This window comes from Borostomias antarcticus (assembly GCF_949987555.1).
Source record: "Borostomias antarcticus genome assembly, chromosome: 10".
Classification (NCBI taxonomy): Eukaryota; Metazoa; Chordata; class Actinopteri; order Stomiiformes; family Stomiidae; genus Borostomias; species Borostomias antarcticus.
In genome coordinates this window covers 19,184,055-19,204,396 of record NC_140243.1, presented here as the reverse complement: position 1 = coordinate 19,204,396, position 20,342 = coordinate 19,184,055, and the positions used below count along the sequence as shown (strand labels likewise).

Below are 20,342 nucleotides of genomic sequence, written 5' to 3'. Positions count from 1 at the left end.
TGCTCAATAAATTGTTGATTCGACCGGTTTTGCTTCCTTGAAGTTCTTTTTCACTCGAAGTTTATGCATTTGAAATACACTGCACTGATCAAGGACACCTAATCAAATTAAAAGCCTAGTTAATCATGAGTGTGTCAAACAATGTGCACGTACAGTAAGATTTGAATAACGAAAACATGATACTTCATATTGAGAACAGTTGTACACTGGTAGGCTTAGTCTACACGATATCAATCAATCAATCAAAGCTTTATTTGTATAGCGCATTTCCTACCCAGAGGCAACACAATGCGCTTTACAGAGAACAAGGGAGGTGGGCATACGTCCCACCCCTACATATTCCAGAGGGAAGCAAAAAAAACAGTATCACCCAGGGGCCAGATAAGTGAGCTGTAAAAAATTCTTCCCTGACCCCTCTCAACAAGGCGATCGAGCAAGCTCCTGGAGTATGTTTGTCTACCGGCTAAGAACATTTATAAAGCAATAAATAACATTAAATTACATTTTCAGAGTAAGAGAGGCTAAAAACATCATAGGAGAGACATGGCAAACACTGGTGTATGTCTGTGTGTGCGTGAATGTGCCTGGGCCCAGATAGAGGCAGGGGTTGGGGTAGGGAGGGGGTAGGAAAAGGATACGGACCCGGGTTAGGGTGAGGGGAAGGGGATCTGAGCCCAGGACTGGTGTATGTCTGTGTGTGTGTGATATATCTGGCATGTTTAATTCTAGCCTACTTCAAACGTAATTTATATTGATCAGTGTGAGGCATAGCCTACACTTCACTGTGGAGCTAAAGAAAACACTGAACATGTTCTATTGCACTGTCCCAACTATGAGGAAGACAGAGAGAGACTCCGGGATAAAGTCAGAGAAGCAGGACGGAAATTGATTTTGAGGGGTTTATTGGGCACGGAGGGGGATGGGGTAGGAATCTGCAGGAAGGCTCTATTTACTTTCTTGGGTGACACACGGTTGTGGGGCAGACTGTAGTCTGTAAGCACTAGGATGATGACATGATGCTACACACTCTTGTACAGTAGGTGGCGGTATGCACCTTTAAGCTGTTTGCGATCCGCCATAAACCCAAAGAAGAAGAACAAGATAGCCTACACTTGACACATGCCAGTTAATGCTGAGTAAAAGGCGACCTCTAGCGGCGGCTCAGGCTAACCTGAAAGCATGCAGGTGCATCGAAACAACCAATCAGCGTGTGAACTCCTGTGGTACCACCTGTTGTAGCTCGGTCAGTCTTGCCTCGACGTTTGATAAGAACGTTTGACCAATTTGTGGACAATCTGATCTGACGCCTGAGACATTTTGAGTGCGAGGAGCGAGGACTTTTAAAAGGCAACAGCAATGGTGTGTGGAGGTTTTGAGTGCACCAAGAATTCCCTATGCGGTCTCAACATACTTTACGTTGTAAGTAAGCCTTACATCACTCGTTCCCATATGTGTGTCCAATACAATGCGCATTATTTATACAGGTATGTCAATTGCATCATGTCACGCATCTCACACAGCATGAGGTCCGACTCCTCGGATGCTTCAGACGCTGACGGATTGTGATTTCTGTAGGCCTATATTTTGTAGGCTACCTAATTTGTATGTAATATTTTGTATCTACTGTAAATTTGTGTTTGATTGTGTTTGTTGTCTTATAATGCTGCAATTTTACCCTTTGGATCAAGTAGCTATGCTCTAATTTAGGTCAATGTAAAAGATCTATTTGGATTTGTCATTATTGGATTAATCGGAATCAGAATTCGTTTTATTGCCATGCAGTTTTTCCATGCATTTTTCAACGTAGGCTACTATGTCCTTTCGGTCGTAGTGCATAACATGGACTCAACATTGGACAGGGTGCAAGGACAGACAGGACAGTAAATAATCCATTTGAAAAAATGGTTTCTTTCTAGGCTAATCGTAATCTAGAATTTGCAACAAACCATTCTGATCCCTTGACTGTGTCCTGCGCAAGTAGCAGAAAGGGTCCGTTTTCAGTTTGCTTCCTGTCCACCAGCCTTCGCTCAACACTTTGCGTTTGCCCTCAGATGGTCAGCCTGCTGCTGATTGGAGTGGCAGCCTGGGGCAAGTGGTTCGGCCTGGTGTCCAGTATTCAGCTGGTGGCAGGGGTTATTGGAGTTGGCGTCTTCCTGTTTCTGGTGGCCTTTGTGGGACTCTGCGGAGCCCTGAAGCATCATCAGGTCCTGCTGTTCTTTGTATCCTTTGGCAAGTCTCATCTGATGTAACATTAATTTGGTCTGTGTTGTTAACAGTTCCTTCCCTTTTTCCTATAGGCTACATTGCTTCACATACTGTATTGTTACAGCCGACAGGGGCATGTGTGTTTCAGGGTTGATCTCATGTGAGCATCCTTAACTGTACCCAGTACATGATCGTCTTGTTCATGGTGTTCATCGTACAGCTCTCTTTGTCGGGGGCATGTCTTGCTCTTAATGAAGACCAGCAGGTAGGTAGCATGTTTGGTTCTACTTTTAAATATATGTACTCTACACCAGTGTCAGAACTCTGAAAGGTCAAGAGTCACATGAAGTCAACCTGATCATTTGTTAGAACTTTGGGTTGTTCGTGTTTGTCCAGGTGACGCGTGTCCCATGTCTAGGTGACGTACGCCCAAGATCACCTCTTTGACAAACTCTGCTGGTGAACACATCCTTTTGTAAACAAAGGCATTGATGAGGCACTTAACGATTTTGGAATGGAGAGAGAATGAGAATAAAATATACTGTGTGTTTGTGTGTGTGTGTGTGTGTATATATATATATATATATATATATATATATATATATATATACACACACACACACACAATGGACTATACAGTATATATTAGTGTGTATATATACCATATCCATCAGACTATCAGCATGTTTCCCATTTCCACCCTTTGTAGAATCGCTTGCTGGAGTTGGGCTGGAACAGGTCTCTGTCCACTCAGACGGATGTAGAAAGGACCCTCAACTGCTGTGGCTTCTCCCATCCTACTAGCATTAATGGCACATGTGGCGCTGTAAGACACTGCACCTGCTTTTATCAGGAACAACTTAGCCCTAGTACACACCAACTGGAACAACTTAGCCCTAGTACACACCAACTGGAACAACTTAGCCCTAGTACAGACCAACTGGAACAACTTAGCCCTAGTACACACCAACTGGAACAACCTAGCCCTAGTACACACCAACTGGAACAACTTAGCCCTAGTACACACCAACTGTATTTCACTGCTGAAATTATCCCTGTACTGGGTCCTTTCAACAGGCGTGTTTCCCGTCCTGCAAAACCTGTGGCTCAATCATCCAGCAGCACGCTCAGGTGGTGCTGCACTTTGTGGGTGGGATCGGACTCTTCTTCAGTTTCACAGAGGTTGGCAAACTAATATCATGTTGGATGTGATGACGATGATGTTGGATGTGATGATGCTAACGTTATGTGATAAGGATAATGTTGGCTATACCAGTACCTATAGGGAATATGACGGTGTCGCACTGTAACGGGACATTGAATTAAAGCATGTTCTTTTTACATCTCATTTCAGATGTTGGGAGTTTGGCTAACCCACAGATATAGAAATATGAAGGATTCTCGATCACACCCAGGGGCTTTTCTGTAACGACAACTTAAAACCCAACACTGCACTGTTAATGAATTAATTATGTATGTAAAATGTATTTTGTTAATCTTCTTTTTTGTTACACTGTATTAATCCCGCAAGGGGGAATGTGGGCAAATTGCTCTTCTATCTTCTACCATCAGTTGAGTCAAGTCCAAGTTTGATTTCTTCAGTCATGTTGTGCCCTCATTATAACTGTTTTGCCGTGTATTGTCTATAAATGAAGTTGATGATCACGATTGATCATAAACAAGCCTAAAACTGTCTCCATGGTGTATCCCTTGAAACTGAAAGCAGCCACTTGGAATTGTCATGTTACTGACATGGTTGATATGAGCGTGTCATGCACCAACAAAGCACACCTTATGCAAACAGCATAGACGGCACGATACGTAGTCCTGGTTATCTCTGGCTTCCCTGCTGCCTTTGTCAGGGTACCTACCACACAGTGCTCTCTTTGTTCCAGACGGTCTACGTGGGATATTATATGTCACAAGGATGCAGATTTCACCTTTTCAGGTTCTACCAAAGTTCAAAATCTTATCTTATCTCTCTTGATCTGTTCAGATGACATGAAGCTCAAAGAACCAAACAAGATTTATTCAGTTTGTTATTCTCACACGTAGGCCTACATTATTCCCAATTGTTTCACATTAAAACATCACACAAGCGGATGTCAAACATTAGTTTGAGCAACTAAATAACCACCTTTCTCACCTGGAATACAACACCAGGAAATGAATATGTGGAATGCGTACAGTACAGAGGAATTTTGACTCTGCCAACGAAATCTGGTTCCTTGAGTTCCTCGTTTTACTTAAGTAGCATAGTGTTTACAATAGAGACCCATTCCTTACTTGGTTCACTCAGCCGGTTTCCATTCAGATGAACTGGTGATTGGGAGCAGCGATACTCCGGAAGCCTCACTGTCAGGCAAGCCGTGCCCACATTCCCTCAACCCTAGCAGGACACGGACCAGGAACTGCTCTGGCTGGTTTCCTCTTGAAGCCAAAGCGTCACCTGATGCAAAGAGTTGATGAACCTTTACACAGGCTTTATCAGAGAGCTACTAATACCCTTGCACTCATGCCTTGGAACTGATAAAAGGGCACGTCATGATAATCTTGCCTCTTGTAATCTTTAACTTTGTAACTTGTTCAGACATATGGGTTGTGATGGTTTAAGGATAACCAATGAATGTGATGTATGAGACTTGTTTTAGCTGAGGTAGGCTATGGTAGACATTTGCTATTCACTGACTAAGATGTGTGAGTGAGAGAAGTCTGTTATGTTCTGTGTCAATTTATTCTATGAAATTAGTGAGGCTCAAACGGCAATTTTTGGCTCTGGTGGAGCTTTAAATAAAGTATATAATTATGCGTTCAAGTACAAGTAAACCCTTGGAAATGATCATAATGTATTTCTCTCTCTAAAACTTTATAGAGACAAAAAGGTTCTGCACACATAGGTCTATGCAAGTATAATTTATTCGCCAAGATTTCGGCCCTGATGAGGGTCATAGACCGAAAGCTTGGCTAATAAATTATACTTGCATGGACCTACATTAAAGGAGTAGTAAAGGGGAAATGCATGTTTAGCCCTGTTTTAAGGTTACTTATGATCATATACAATGGTTCAGATCAAAACGTTGACAAAACTAGCACTTTTGAGAAAGTCTGATAATTTCTCTACCACCGTTTAGGTCATACAGTGGATGTACCCAAGATTCATGTACCATAATTATGTACATACCGTACCATACAGGCGTGTAACATACAGTCATGTACCACACAGTCATGTGCCATATAGGTCATTGCAGTGATGGGCATGTTCAGTGACAAATAGAGTATAATTTGTATGAATAAAAATATAAATAAATATGTACTTACTGTACACACGTATAAATTGTAGCATGTACTAATATGTCTATCCTTTCTAACAGCACAGTTTGCTACCTAGTTCACTCTGGTTTTTACCATTAATGCTGCTATCAGCCCTTCAGGTCACAGGCCTATATGGGTGTGTCGGTCTCTATTTCAGTCAAACATGGTAGCCTTTGCAAACTTTACCACTCTGCAAAACAGGAAGTGCTCTGAGTACAGGCCTTGTGTCTCTGGTCACTTCCTCTTTCTCTAATACAGACACAAAAGAAGTTTGGTGAAGGAAAACGTTTTTCCTATTTTAAAGTAACCTATCTGCTAACTTATATGTGTTTAGTTGAATCAGTCTTTCAACATACTGTAGGTAAGGGTGATGACATCATCAGGTGATGACATCATCAGGATAGTGCTGAAATCATCGGGGGGGCGGGGGTTATTTTAATATCAGTTACTTATAAGTAAAGGTAAATGGACTGCACTTATATAGCGCTTTTAACCAAATTGCTTTACAATGGCCTCTCATTCACCCATTCACACACACATTCACACAACAATGGCGGCAGCTGCCATGCAAGATGCCATGCCATCTCCACGTCATGACTCCATCTATGGATGTCTGGTCCTCTTCCCGGCCATCGGCCTCCCATAATGGCTCTTCCCAGATTGCCAACCACTCTGCTCAGTAGAACATCGGTTCCCCTGTCGTTCTCCGCCGCGTCGCGGCTCGTTCCTCCTTCCGCCGCCAGCTCCCTGGGTTCTCCCGGCCTGGGTCAGCTGGACAGTTATTTCCACGCATTTTTCTCCAACAAGAAATTGTATTTTCCATGAGGCTCACCGCTTTACTCTAGGGTTGAACACACAATTGGCCAAAATAAACCCTGCTTTTTAGTTGCTTTCTAGTTGCAATTTGGACTGTTCAGTAGATATTAAACATATCCTACCACATTCATTCCTTCATCTGCTCTGGTGTTTTTTGTGCTTTTTACCCTTTTTAGCTGTGTTGGGCTGAGCATTTGCTTTGCTGTTCGCTGCTGGCACTTCCCTGTGCAGCTGTGAACTTCCTAGTCCTCTCCCCATCCAGCCTCCCATATCCAGCCTGCAGCCTCCAGTCCCTGGGACCTCAGCCTCCAGCCTCAGGTCTCCAGCCTCCAGTCCCTCAGCCTCCAGCCTCAGGTCTCCAGCCTCCAGTCCCTGGGCCCTCAGCCTCCAGCCTCAGGTCTCTGGCCTCCAGTCCCTGGGCTCTAAGCCTCCAGCCTCAGGTCTCCAGCCTCCAGTCCCTGGGCTCTAAGCCTCCAGCCTCAGGTCTCCGGCCTCCAGTCCTCACGTTCGTACGCTTTACCTCCTCTCGCGCCTCCGCTGCTCTCTCGGTCTCTGTCTCCAGGTCCTGCTTCCGGCCTGCTGTCTCCGGGCTCCAGTTTCCAGCCTCCAAGCGCTGCCTCCTCCCCGTCGGGCTACTCCCGCTGACCGGCCTGCCCTGTACAGTGTAGGTGCACCACCCACTGCTCCAAACAGGGATATCCCACGTGGGGGGGGCAAGTAATGTTTGTTACACAACCCCCGCCAAACAGGAGAGCGTGTCCTCATCCCTGTCTGTACCAAGACCCTCACAGAGACACGCCTCTGATGGCCAATTTGGGCCGTCTCAATTCCGTCTCTACACCAATTTAACGTTTGGCAGGGTACGTTTCAAGCTGCAATATCAAGGAGACTATTTTCATATTTCATATTTACATCTAGCCCTACAATCTAGTGATGAAAGATTTGTATTTATGTTGGGTCTGGCCTTTAAGAGAATTCTTCCCTGACCTCCAACCCAGTCTGTCTGCTAGTTATTCTAAATCATATCACCTATTTCACAGCCCGGCGCCACCTTATTGGTCTGAGCTAATCCTAACCCTCACCCTAGTCTAATTCCAGTTGCCATTGACTCCAAATAAAAAAAATAAAGAATACACTTAGAATACCACACTACTTACACTTAGAATACCACTTCAAGAACCAAAATAGTCAAAATAACAGGCAATTATAAACGCATGATCACCAGACTCCAGTTGTTTTCACTGCCGTAGTTCTCATTTAGAACATGTATAATACAAAAATGTGTAGCAATAAAGACAATGTCAATTTCAAAAACCAAAATGTTACAAAAATGTGTAGCAATAAAGAGAATGTCAATTTCAAAAACCAAAATGTTACAAAAATGTGTAGCAATAAAGAGAATGTCAATTTCAAAACAAAGATGTTTTAATTTTGTTTTAAAATTAGTAGTAATAAAGAGAATACAAAATCACTGTTTTTTGCGAAGGGTTCTAATTGACCTGAAAAGTGTTCTATCTGCAAACTTCCTTCGGAGGGTTCTTTACCAGAACAAATGGTTATACGTACTGTAGCGCTCTTTCTGAGAGCGCAGGCTACCACAGTAACTCACCTGTACAGTAGTTGCACCACTGAACAGGCATGCTGAAGCCATTTCTGTACTGTATGTCTATTTTGTCACCTTGACAGAATTCAAGGTAGGAAGGGGATCTTTGAGACTTTGAGAGGTGGTGTCAGGTTGGAGAGACTTTGAGAGATGGTGTTCAGGTAAGAGAGACTTTGAGAGGCGGTGTTCAGGTAAGAGAGACTTTGAGAGGTGGTGTTCAGGTAAGAGAGACTTTGTGAGGTGGTGTTCGGGTTGGAGAGAGAGGTGGTGTTCAGATAAGAGAGACTTTGAGAGGTGGTGTTCAGGTTGAAGAGACTTTGAGAGGTGGTGTTCAGGTAAGAGAGACTTTGAGAGGTGGTGTTCAGATAAGAGAGACTTTGAGAGGTGGTGTTCAGGTTGAAGAGACTTTGAGAGGTGGTGTTCAGGTAAGAGAGACTTTGAGAGGTAGTGTTCAGGTTGAAGAGACTTTGAGAGGTGGTGTTCAGGTTGAAGAGACTTTGAGAGGTGGTGTTCAGGTAAGAGAGACTTTGAGAGGTAGTGTTCAGGTTGAAGAGACTTTGAGAGGTGGTGTTCAGGTTGCAGAGACTTTGAGAGGTGGTGTCAGGTTGGAGAGACTTTGAGAGGTGGTGTTCAGGTAAGAGAGACTTTGAGAGGTGGTGTTCAGGTTGCAGAGACTTTGAGAGGTGGTGTTCAGGTTGCAGAGACTTTGAGAGGTGGTGTCTGAGATTCAAGACTCCTTTATTTGTCACATGTAATGTACGGTGTACAGTCACAGGGGAATGTTGCTGCTGGCTCCAAGATTATGCTCGTTTACAGATAAACTCCAATAAAGATAAACTCCAATACTCAATTTACAAATGACAAATTTACAAGTTACAAATATACAAATTACACAAAAAGTACCATATATATACAGTATAAAGATAAAGGTAAAATAAGATAGATATCGGTCTGGATGGATTATTTACATGCTATATATGGATATAAATGAATTCATTCATTCATTCAGGCATGGGTGTGATACAGTACATTCTATAGATATAATAAATAATCCCGGGGGGGTTGAGGTGTATTTGCATTTGCATGTGTTTATGTTATATAGCCTACACTAGATAGTATGGCAGCCATTGCAAGGATGGATCAATGAGGTGTTGAAAACCAGCAATACTCTGACCCTAACCTCACTATAGAAACATTCACAGAAACATACAGTTACTGTGTAATACAAATATCATCATATTTGTCTCCCAGGAAGTGAGCTTCAGTTGAAGACCAACCATGACTATTACTGCCATGTGATACATAAGAAATGTATGCCTTTGTGCTGAGGCCTTGTGAGCCTTGTGAGTCCAAACAATGACAATGATTTGGCCGTTAGAAACTCAATTCTTTATCAGATAAAATGGGGGAAGGGTTTCATCCCCCTTACACACTCCCCTTTACTGCATTGCAATCTTTGAAAGATTGATGAAACTAAAACAGATATGGGCTTCTAAATAAGTCGCTTAAAAATGGGAAATACTGTACATTTTGTAACAGTTCACCAGGTGACACCTGACTTCTTCTTGGGTATTCAGGCTATATTAGAATGTGAAGAGGAAGTGACCAGAGACACCAGGCCTGTACTGCAGGTCTTATCCTGCTCTTAAAATATGTTCAGCTTTGCAAAGCCTGCGTTTGACTGAAATAGACACAGCCACTCTAAAGAGTGTGATCCATATATACTAGGCTTATAACAGACCTGCTTAGTGCTAATGACAGTACAGGTGCCACTCAGAAAATTTGAATATTGTGTAAAGCTCATTATTTTCCGTCATTTAATTCAAAAAGTGAAGCTTTTCATATATTATAGATTCACTACATTATATTATAGATTCACTACATTACATGTAGTGAAATATTTCAAGTCTGATTGCTTCCATGCCACGCTCCACATTGATGCAGTAATTTGTGCAAAAGGAGCCCCCATCAAGTATTGAGTGTATAAATGAACACGCTGAACATACTGTACAATCATAAAGATTAAAACAAAAAAGACTTGAAATATTTAACTTTGTGTAATAGATCTATAATACATGAAAGTTTCACTGTTTGAATTACATTATGGAAAACTTTTTCACAATATTCAAATGTTCTGAGATGCACCTGTATCTAAAGACCATAGACATATGTGTGAACTATGTACCGAACTTCTACATGTAAGGATGTAACTGTGTACCAACCGTGTTGAGGAGTTTGAGGCATGTCGTGCCAGGGAGGAGAAGTAACAGGACACACACATCAGACACACACACCAGACTCACACACATCAGACTCACACACACATCAGACTCACACACACCAGACTCACACACATCAGACTCACACACACACCAGACTCACACACACCAGACTCACACACATCAGACTCACACACACATCAGACTCACACACACCAGACTCACACACACATCAGACTCACACACACCAGACTCACACACATCAGACTCACACACACACCAGACTCACACACACCAGACTCACACACATCAGAGACTCACACAGGCTCACTGTGAAAAGGAAGGAGAACAAAAGAGAGGTAAAGTACATCTAAATCAACTGTTAGAATGATAGGCAGTGATTTAACCCTATCCATCAAGTTTGCCAGGGCAGTGTATAACAGTGCGGTGGAGTCAACAACATAGTAATGGTCGTTGAAAAGATCACTGCATTAGTATTGTCTGTCTGTTCTGGTGATTGATTGATGTCTTCAACACTATTCCTGGGGAATAGATTCATTTCATAATTATTGCTGTACAAATGACATGAAATGCCATTTCATATTGGTAGTCAATATATTTCTACTGACATTGAATATCATTATGGACTGTTTTATTCCCACAGCTAGACTAGACTAGAGTTCAATACTAAAGACATGTTAAATCAAATTTAACAAAGACAACTGGAAAAGCAACACTGAAATCCATGCTCTAATTCTCACATCGGCTGTCATTGGGGGCCAAGCAGTGAAGCTGCATAAGCCACCACTGAGTTTCTACCTTTTCTTATTCATCATCATCATCATCATCATCATCATTAAGCTTAATCTTCTTCTGCCATTGGAGTCTATGGCAGCCCCTAGAACCGTAAAAGTTATGAAATTTGGCACACCCATTGGGCACAGTCCCATGCCTCTTGTTACAAAGTTTCATGTCAACACCTTGAACACTCTAGAACCACCAAGAGGTGCGTTAACACACGCAACTTTTGAACCATATGCCAGATTTTCAAAAATGAGGTACCTACTGTATGGATACCTTGAATCAAGCCGAGTTTAACGCACCCTCTGGTGTAATTTTCACACAAAAAGCTGAGCCACTTTGAGCCAAAAGATTGCGAAGGGCATTGCTTTTCACATAAAGGTTTATAATTATATAACAGTTGGACCGAATAGGATGAAACTTTGTACGCATATCATCCACATTGGACTTGCGTCTGGCGGACCAGTATATTAAATTCCTCTGCTCTGAGTTTACTTTGGGATAAACGTTTAGTGAGCTAGTAGTCAGCTAGTCTTTCATCGCTATTGCTCTCCAGGTGTCTCCGATGACCTTGTTGTTTTGGGCTTAGATTAGCCTGAGATCAGGACACATCATTGTCCTACTCCAAAAGCTTAGCTTCAGTTTACATGTACTGTAGGTAGGATTCATTCATTAACAATGGTTATGGTTATTAGCCATAGCTTGTGACAGGCTGTTGACACATGCGACAGCCCTGAAAATGACATTGAAGGGCATTCCAAACGAGTGTTATTTCAACACCTGACTCCCTATGCCCTTCACAGTGTTCATTACGAAGGGAAGTGACTTACAGTACGGCGTAGGGATGAGCCCTACGGTTTGGAATGCAGCCATAAACGGAGGCCCGATCAAACAAAATGGTGGTGCTAGTGAGCTGTTGTATAATCATTATTCTATTACAGACTCATCAATCTCCCCTCTCTCTTTAAACAGGACTCTGAACCAGGGGCCACTGCAGAGGAGAGACTGAGAGAGGTGGTGTTCAGGTTGAAGAGCCAGAGAGGTGGTGTTCAGGTTGAAGAGCCAGAGAGGTGGTGTTCAGGTTGGAGAGCCAGAGAGGTGGTGTTCAGGTTGAAGAGACAGAGGTGGTGTTCAGATTGAAGAGCCAGAGAGGCTTCGGAGTTTGAGGTGGAGGAGTCAGGATGTGGCTTCTCATCTGGGCAGCTCTGCTCCTCTCTCCCACTGACAGGACCACATGCCAGGGTAATGACAACTGGACTCCTGATGACAAGAAGGATTTCAGCATCCATAACAGATTGTTAGGACCATTCAATATGTCAGAAGTACTGCAGTGTGCTGAACTGTGACGTTTCTGTTTGTCCTTGAATATCTTTGCTTTAGTCACTTGTTGTTTTCATTTCTCCCTACATCAACACATGCAGCATATCCAGAAGGATGGAGCCTCACCCTCAGCCCAGCAGAGATAACAGCAGAGGCTGGACTATGCGCTGTTATTTCCTGCTCATTCACTCACCCAGGATCCTTCACTCCCAATGATGCAGTATGGTATAAATGCCTTGATGCAATAAATCCATGTGATAAAAAGGAAAACATAGTTTTCCACTCCAGCGACATCTCCTCAGTCCAGGAGGGATTCAGAAGGAGAGTGGCTCTACTGGACACAGACCTGACCAGGAAAAACTGTGGTGTCATCATCAACGACATCAGAGTCTCTGACGCTGGGTATTACATGTTCAGACTGAATGTTCTACAGCCAGAGGAAGGAACAGGTGGTGGATTTAATTTCATAAACAACAGAGTGAACATTGCAGTTCCTAGAAAATATCCAGAAGGATGGAGCATCACCCTCAGCCCAGCAGAGATAACAGCAGAGGCTGGACTATGCGCTGTTATTTCCTGCTCATTCACTCACCCAGGATCCTTCACTCCCAATGATGCAGTATGGTATAAATGCCTTGATGCAATAAATCCATGTGATAAAAAGGAAAACATAGTTTTCCACTCCAGCGACATCTCCTCAGTCCAGGAGGGATTCAGAAGGAGAGTGGCTCTACTGGACACAGACCTGACCAGGAAAAACTGTGGTGTCATCATCAACGACATCAGAGACTCTGACGCTGGGTATTACATGTTCAGACTGGAGCTAATAAAGAAAGAGGATGGAAGAGGCGATGGATTTCATTTTAAAGAGGACAAAGTGAACATTGTTGTTGAAGGTAAATGACTACATCTGCTACAGTTGAACTGATCATAACACACATAACTGTAGGAGGAGAACCAGTCTCTCAGTGATACAGCACACAGTCTACTCTGATTCCAAATGTGGTCCCTTACTCAGTCCTAACAGCAACAACTGTGTGTGTGTTTGTTTTCTTTGTGTCTCCAGCTCTGAGCCAGAGGCCCTCTGTGTCTGCTCCTCCTCTGACTGAGGGCCAGAGGGCCACACTGACCTGCAGGGCCCCGCGGCGCTGCTCTGGAACTCCTCCTCACATCACCTGGACATTGAGAGGGACTGCAGACAGCGTCACTGGGATCCCCCACAACACCACCACACAGGGGAGGGAGAATCTGACCAGCATCGCCACACACCACCTCTCAACTCTGACCTTTACCCCCTCAGCTGAACACCATGGCACCAATGTCACGTGTCAGGTGACCTTCAAAGGCAGCGTCACCACTGAGGCCACAGTGACTTTGAATGTGTCATGTAAGAAAGCACCTGTTCAACCATCAGTGTTGAATGTTTATTGTTATATATTGTCTAATGTGCTAAATGATTAAAGCTATGTCCATATTTCTTTCAGATCGTCCAGTGATCCTCCCTGGCTCCGGGTGTATGGTCCTGTCAGAGGTTCTGACCTGTGTGTGTGTCAGTCGGGGGCGGCCCTCACCACTCATAAGCTGGCTGAACATCGAGGAACACAGTTTCCCCACTGTGGCGTTGGGAACCGTAGTGAGCAGCATCACCCTTCCTAACAGATACCAGCTCAACACCATAGTGGAGTGCGTCAGCAGAAATGCTCTGGGTGAAGAGACTGAGAAGCTGCAGGTCACACAGAAACCAGGACAGAAAGAAGAAGGTAAACGCTGCACCTGAAAAATGCGACCTCTGAAATAGATCAGTTCTCTGCAGGAGGCTAGAAAGACATTCATGATGAAAACACACTTGTTAAAATGGATGGGGAATGACAACAGTCGTTCTGATCGTTTTTAGACTGTAGATCAGTTTTGTGTTCTGACCTGATACGGCATGTTATGTCCAGGTTGTTGTATGGTTGTTGTATTGATACTATACAGCAGTGTTGTGGTGTTGTTACTCTTACTAGACTTCAAAGACTGACACTGGTTTCTCACAATGTTCTCCGTTGAAGAGTGTGAGAACACAGTGCTCCCCTGGGTCCTAGCTGGCATGTCTGTCGCTGTGAACATCTTCCTCCTGACCACCACTGCTTACCCACAGTAAGAGCCTACGTTACATTTATATTGCGGTCATTTAGCAGACCTCTTTTCTCCAACGCGACTTACAATAAGTACACTTGTCTGGAGTGAGTGAACTGACTGCATCCCAGTCATCTTTCAGTAAAGTCTTCTTTAAGAACAAGCGCCATCAGCAGTCACAACGCAAGATGTTGTCCAGCATAGACATTATAGGAGGAGGATTCTCCCAACTTTTATATTTTTATTATTTTTACTTTTATATTTGTATATTATGTGTCAAATCTTCTTTTTTTTACTTCACCATATCGTCATTGAAACAAAACTCTTGTGTCAGTTGTAAAAAGCCAGAGCACATGTACATGTAGGCTACAGTAATGAAGAACAGGAAGTTAATTACAACCACCATTGTTGCTTTTCAAAAAGTTTCAAAAGGAGGAAAACGAAGCCAAAGGAAGTGGAGAGTACCTACGCATCACTGGATAAGAGGGACCAATCTCCAGAGTATGATGTCATAACCCAGCCTCCACAGTGATTGCAGCTATGAAGACGCCATGTTTGAGCTCATTTTAAGAGCTTTGTTCAGCCACTTGCAGTTTCAATTGATAATAATAATAATAATAATAATAATGCATTTCTTGTAATTATTCTAAAGCAGGGTTAACGTACAACTGCCAAGACAGTTTTAAGCAGTTTAAGAAAATGTAATATTTGTTTTTAAACTGCCTTCTCAGTTCGAAGGCAGTTTAAACTGCCTTCTCAGTTCTCAGTTTAAACTGCCTTCTCAGTTCGAAAATGTAATATTTGTTTTTAAACTTCTAAAGATCTGACATGAAGAAACCTCGGGACTCTACTTTTAGAACAGAGACATTCTAGAACAACAAACATTCTAAAACCGCTTAAAACCATCTTGGCTGTTGTATTTGAATCCATCTTAATGACGCATAATGTCCTTTGTCTTCATAATATCTTTTTGAGTTTTATTTGTGTTTAGTGATGCTATATATGAGACAGGAGTCTAAGCTTATCCATCTGCTGTTATAGTGAGAGCATGATAGACAAGCTGGATTTTTGCAGTTTCCTTATACTGTGTTGTGTTATGCAGCTGTAAAATGATCAGTGGTGAATAAGATTGACTCTTTGGATTGAAACAACGGTCCAACTGATTGATTGGCGTATTGATTGATTGGTTGATTGGTTGGTTGATTGATTGGTTGATGGATTGATGGATGGATGGATGGATGGATGGATGGATGGATGGATGGATGGATGGATGGATGGATTGATTGGTTGATTGATTGATTCCGTGACATCATTAGATATTAGGGAAGGCAGAAGTAATGATATTGCTCCTCCCTGCCATAATGCTCTGATCAAAGCACGACTCACAGCCTGTGAAATGACACCACATTTGGACAATTCCTGTCACCACAATAGACTGGTGTGTGCAAATAGTCACCACATTACATAGAGATGGCTCCATCATTTAGAAGACCATGGTAGTACAGTCATAATAGTTTCCTCTGAAAAGAATGGTGCAAAATTATACATGTATACAACCTAACAAAGACAGATTATTTCACTTTTTATGAGACCATATGAGTTCTATGTCAGTAAGCAAGTATGCATTTCATTGTACACTGTGCCCTTGTCCGTAGCTACACATGACGAAATAAAGCCACTTGAACTTAAACTTTCTACTGTGTGTGTGTGTGTGTGTGTGTGTGTGTGTGTGTGTGTGTGTGTGTGTGTGTGTGTGTGTGTGTGTGTGACAGAATTTAATCCAAGCATGTCTTCTTTCATGTTCTTTATTTATCTTTGCGTGGAATTGAATAAAGATGACTTTGCTGGAGGGGATAGAGCTGTTTAAATGATAGAGTGAGAAACACCGTAGAGATCTTATTGTCATTAAGGGAAAACAATGCTAATTTGCAGAAAGATTGCAGAATTTTGAACTGAATTATTGTGTCAATAAAATAGAAAAAAACATCAATGATAATTATGATCACCACAAAGTAAAGACCATATACATTTGCTTTACAACACACTAAGTGACAAAAGATTAGATGAGAAATAAATATCTGTTTCTCCGTTTTGTTTCAAAGTTTACAAAAAACATAAAACCCCATGACGCACTCTTCAGAATGAACTGTGTTACTGGCTGCATGTCCATATTGACAGGCCTGAATGTTGGATAGCATGTCTCAAACCTGCATAACAACTTCAATATAAGAACCTACTGTACAAGGTGTTATAAACAGTCATAACAGTTGACATGTAACTACTGACTGAACTGAGCGGTATCTATCATGACAGTGTTGACAGTATCATGACAGAGTGGACAGGTCATGTACAGTTCTGGATCAGCAAACATGTTTTGGACTTGGACAGTCCCACAGAGCAGAACCACTGAAGTAATAATTGTGTTTACCAGAGTTTTTACACATATGGCTAACAGCAAAATAGTCATGCAAGGTATTTACAAGATGGATACCATTTCCTTTTTGCAGCTTATTAATATCATATTAACATTAGGTAACCGAAGTTAGGCCATTAGTGAGCTTTGAAATTACGTCACATGAGTTGATCAAGTATCTTTGAATAGCACATACAACTGGTAGCTCAGCATCACTTGGTGTCATTTAAAACCTTTGATGCTGCCCTATTTGATACAGTAGAGCATCAACTTCACAATTCACAACCATGTACAGTAAGAACACATTTGTGAGAAGTGTCTCTACTCTGACCTTGAACCCCCAGTGATCAGTATCTTGTGATCTATCAGCGGTTTACACACACACACACACACACACACACACACACACACACACACACACACACACACACACACACACACACACACACACACCCTGAATCCTTCCCTGACCTCCAACCCAGTTTGTCTGCTAGTTATTCTAACTCATCTCACCTCACATATAGGCCTATCTCACAGCCCGGCGCCACCTTATTGGTCTGATCGAATCCCAACCACTCAGAGATGCATGTTTAAACCTAGGCCTACCCAATCAGAACGGAGTGCGTAACCATCACCCTAGTCTAATTCCAGTTAGTCCAGTAAGTCTAAACGTTAGCTACTATGTGCTGCAATAGCTAGCTAACTACTACTAGCTAGCAAACGTCACCTGCTTGTTAGCCATCTATTTATTAAGATTGGAGATCATAGCTAACAAAAAACCTTCCGATCTTTATGGCAATTACACCTAATCGTATACTAACGTGTTGCACTAACGTTACTAGCTACTGTAGCACTTTTTAACTAATGTGAGCAAGCATCACCTGCTCATCTATTTATCAGACATGGAGTTCATAATAAAGAACCTTACAGTTTTCATGACAATAAGCTACACTAATCTTAGAAAATGTAGCTAACTAACACATTATTTTACAACGACAAGTACTATTTATATAGTATATAACCCAATGACCTTTAAGCAAGGCCAACGATCTGATTTTCTTTTTTTTCTTCTAAAATTCATCCCATTTTCTCCCAATTTGGTATCCAATTGCACCCAACATATTGTCCAATTGTCTCTTTCACTAGAGGATTCGCAGTACAACCATGTGGTTGGTGGTCCGAAGGAGAGAGCCAGCTACAGTATCTGACTCTCTCAGCTCGCAATCGTGACACAAGACAGGGCTTGCTGTGGCATGATGAAACCTCTAGCCGAGATTAAACTAACCACCAGGGGCGGCTGTAGCTTAGTTGGTAGAGTGGGTCATTCAATAATTGAAGGGTCAGTGGTTCGAATCCCAGCTCCGACTGTCCACATGTCGAAGTGTCCTTCAGCAAGACACCTAACCCCAAATTGCTCCCAATGAGCAGGTTAGCACCTTGCATGGCAGCTACCGCCATTGGTGTGTGAATGTGTGTGTGAATGGGTGGAGGAGAAGCCATTGTAAAGCGCTTTGAGTGCCGCTAAGGTGGAAAAGCGCTATATAAGTGTAGTCCATTTACCATTTACCATCAGGGAGTGGCGGCCAATGTGCCCCTCCCCTCAGGGATCTGTCCATACTCGGATCTGGCTAGACGAGGGCTTGAACCCCCGGTCCCTGGCGGGCAGCTGCACTGAAATACTGTGCATTAGGACCTTACACTACAGATCACCACAGATCATGTTCCCTCTTGTTTAAGTTCTGATCATGTCTGTGATCAGATTGGGCTGGTCCTCAAACAAGCTGCAGTCAACTTGATATGTGTACTTTCCTGATGTCTATTATTTAAATGGATATTTGTTTAGGTGCTGGATCTTCCTCATCTTATGCAAACCGTGATACAGAAGTGTTTCAGTTTCAACACGAAACCTATTGAAAGTACATTCCATCAGGTCCTTCATGCTGTTTTCCCCTACCCAAATCCAGCTGGAACACACTGAATTTAACAAAAAATACAAACTAGCCTATGTGTGCTGAATAACAGTGACACCACACAGGACTCAGGAGTAATTCTTAGGGTCAGCCGGGTAGAAGTGTTCACTACGTCTGATGGTCAGGTCACTGATCACTTCCAGGTCACAGGTCACTGGTCATTTCCTCACTTGCCCATGCTGGGTTTGATCTTGGGTCCTCTGACTTGCCAACGCACATGACAACCTTAAATAAACACTGATTTAGCCAACTACGCCAGCGATAAGCTAGTGGTTCAATGGCGCAGGTGAACATTATTTATACTGAGGAGGGAGTTTAACCAATTTCAAGGATTCCCATCCTTGTCATCTAGGGGCCTCTTTAGTGTTGCTGGCGATCCCTTTGTTTATGAGATCAGCAGGATGCTGTATCAGATGCAATCCATACGTGTGTGTTTGTGTGTGTGAGAGAGAGAGAGTGAGTGAGACATACACACCAGTGTGACGCAGTTTGCTTGGCTGTCACGGTAGAACCAATGCTCCTTGCGTTCTGTGACAGCACATACCCTGCCTCCTTCCACTCCCTCCACTGGTTACAAAGATATTATATAATACGATATTACCCCAGCCCTTTAGAATGGTATAATTCACCAAAGTTCACCTAATACTCGTGGTCCTAGTATTCATAATACGGTTGGCTCACAAGCTTTGTTAGATTTTATATTTTATTTTTTATGATTAGTCTACGTTGAAATCTTGGGCAATCTTGAGAACACCTAAAGTCAACCATCCACATACTATAAAATACATGTATAGTTCATCATGTACACACAACAGTCATGTAACTATCATCACATAAGACCATCAGACCTCGCTCTACACGGAATGCCATCAACATTCCTGTAGTGGGCCATAACCTAATGTCAACCAGGCTATTTATGGACCTTTCTCTGCAAGGAAAAGCCTTTTCCATCACTTACCCTACTTTACCATTGTGTGCGCTAGTTTTGAATAGGTTAAATACTGTACTCCCACTTAGTATTCCAGTCCTTCTATGCTTGTTTGTATTCCTTGCCAGCCTGTTTACTTGTCACATACAGTACTACATGATAACTTGGCGACATGTTTGAAACATATAATGACACTCGATAGCTGTAAAGGAAACCTGCATGAACTTGGAGAGAATAATCTTGTTCTGCTGACATGGAGCCTAGAAAATAAGAAAATAAAAGTTTGACCACAACACTGGGCTGTAACCGTCTTCCTATGACCTTCATTTGAGCAGTACATTTGACAGAGAACACATTTGTCAATGGCAGTCAACTGGGAAGACACTTAAGTAGATCTTACTGCAGCCATGTTCAGTTAGACACAGGAAGTGGTTAGGTGGCTATGGTAATATGGAGGGCCACTGGACACCCAAGGGAGCAGTAAAGCAGTAGTAACCGCTGCAAAGCGCCACCTCCATATTCCCCAAGAAGGAAAGCCTAATGTGTTTACTGTCTTTGAGATGAACGGGATAGGGAACATTTACAGATGTAGAGATTTATCACCTGTCGACTAAATAGAGCTACTGTACTGGCATGG

General features: G+C 42.6%; 1 protein-coding gene across 1 annotated transcript; it reads left to right on the top strand.

Annotated features, from left to right (window-relative positions):
• Window positions 1-1,356: 1,356 nt before the first annotated feature.
• On the top strand, window positions 1,357-3,634 carry tspan13a (tetraspanin 13a; the record flags this gene model as incomplete). Its single annotated transcript, XM_084443752.1, has 6 exons — window positions 1,357-1,419; window positions 2,052-2,219; window positions 2,390-2,470; window positions 2,915-3,031; window positions 3,283-3,387; window positions 3,560-3,634. The coding sequence occupies 6 exons, from the start codon at window positions 1,357-1,359 to the stop codon at window positions 3,632-3,634; spliced, it is 609 nt and encodes a 202-aa protein (XP_084299878.1).
• Between the last annotated feature and the right edge of the window lie 16,708 nt (window positions 3,635-20,342).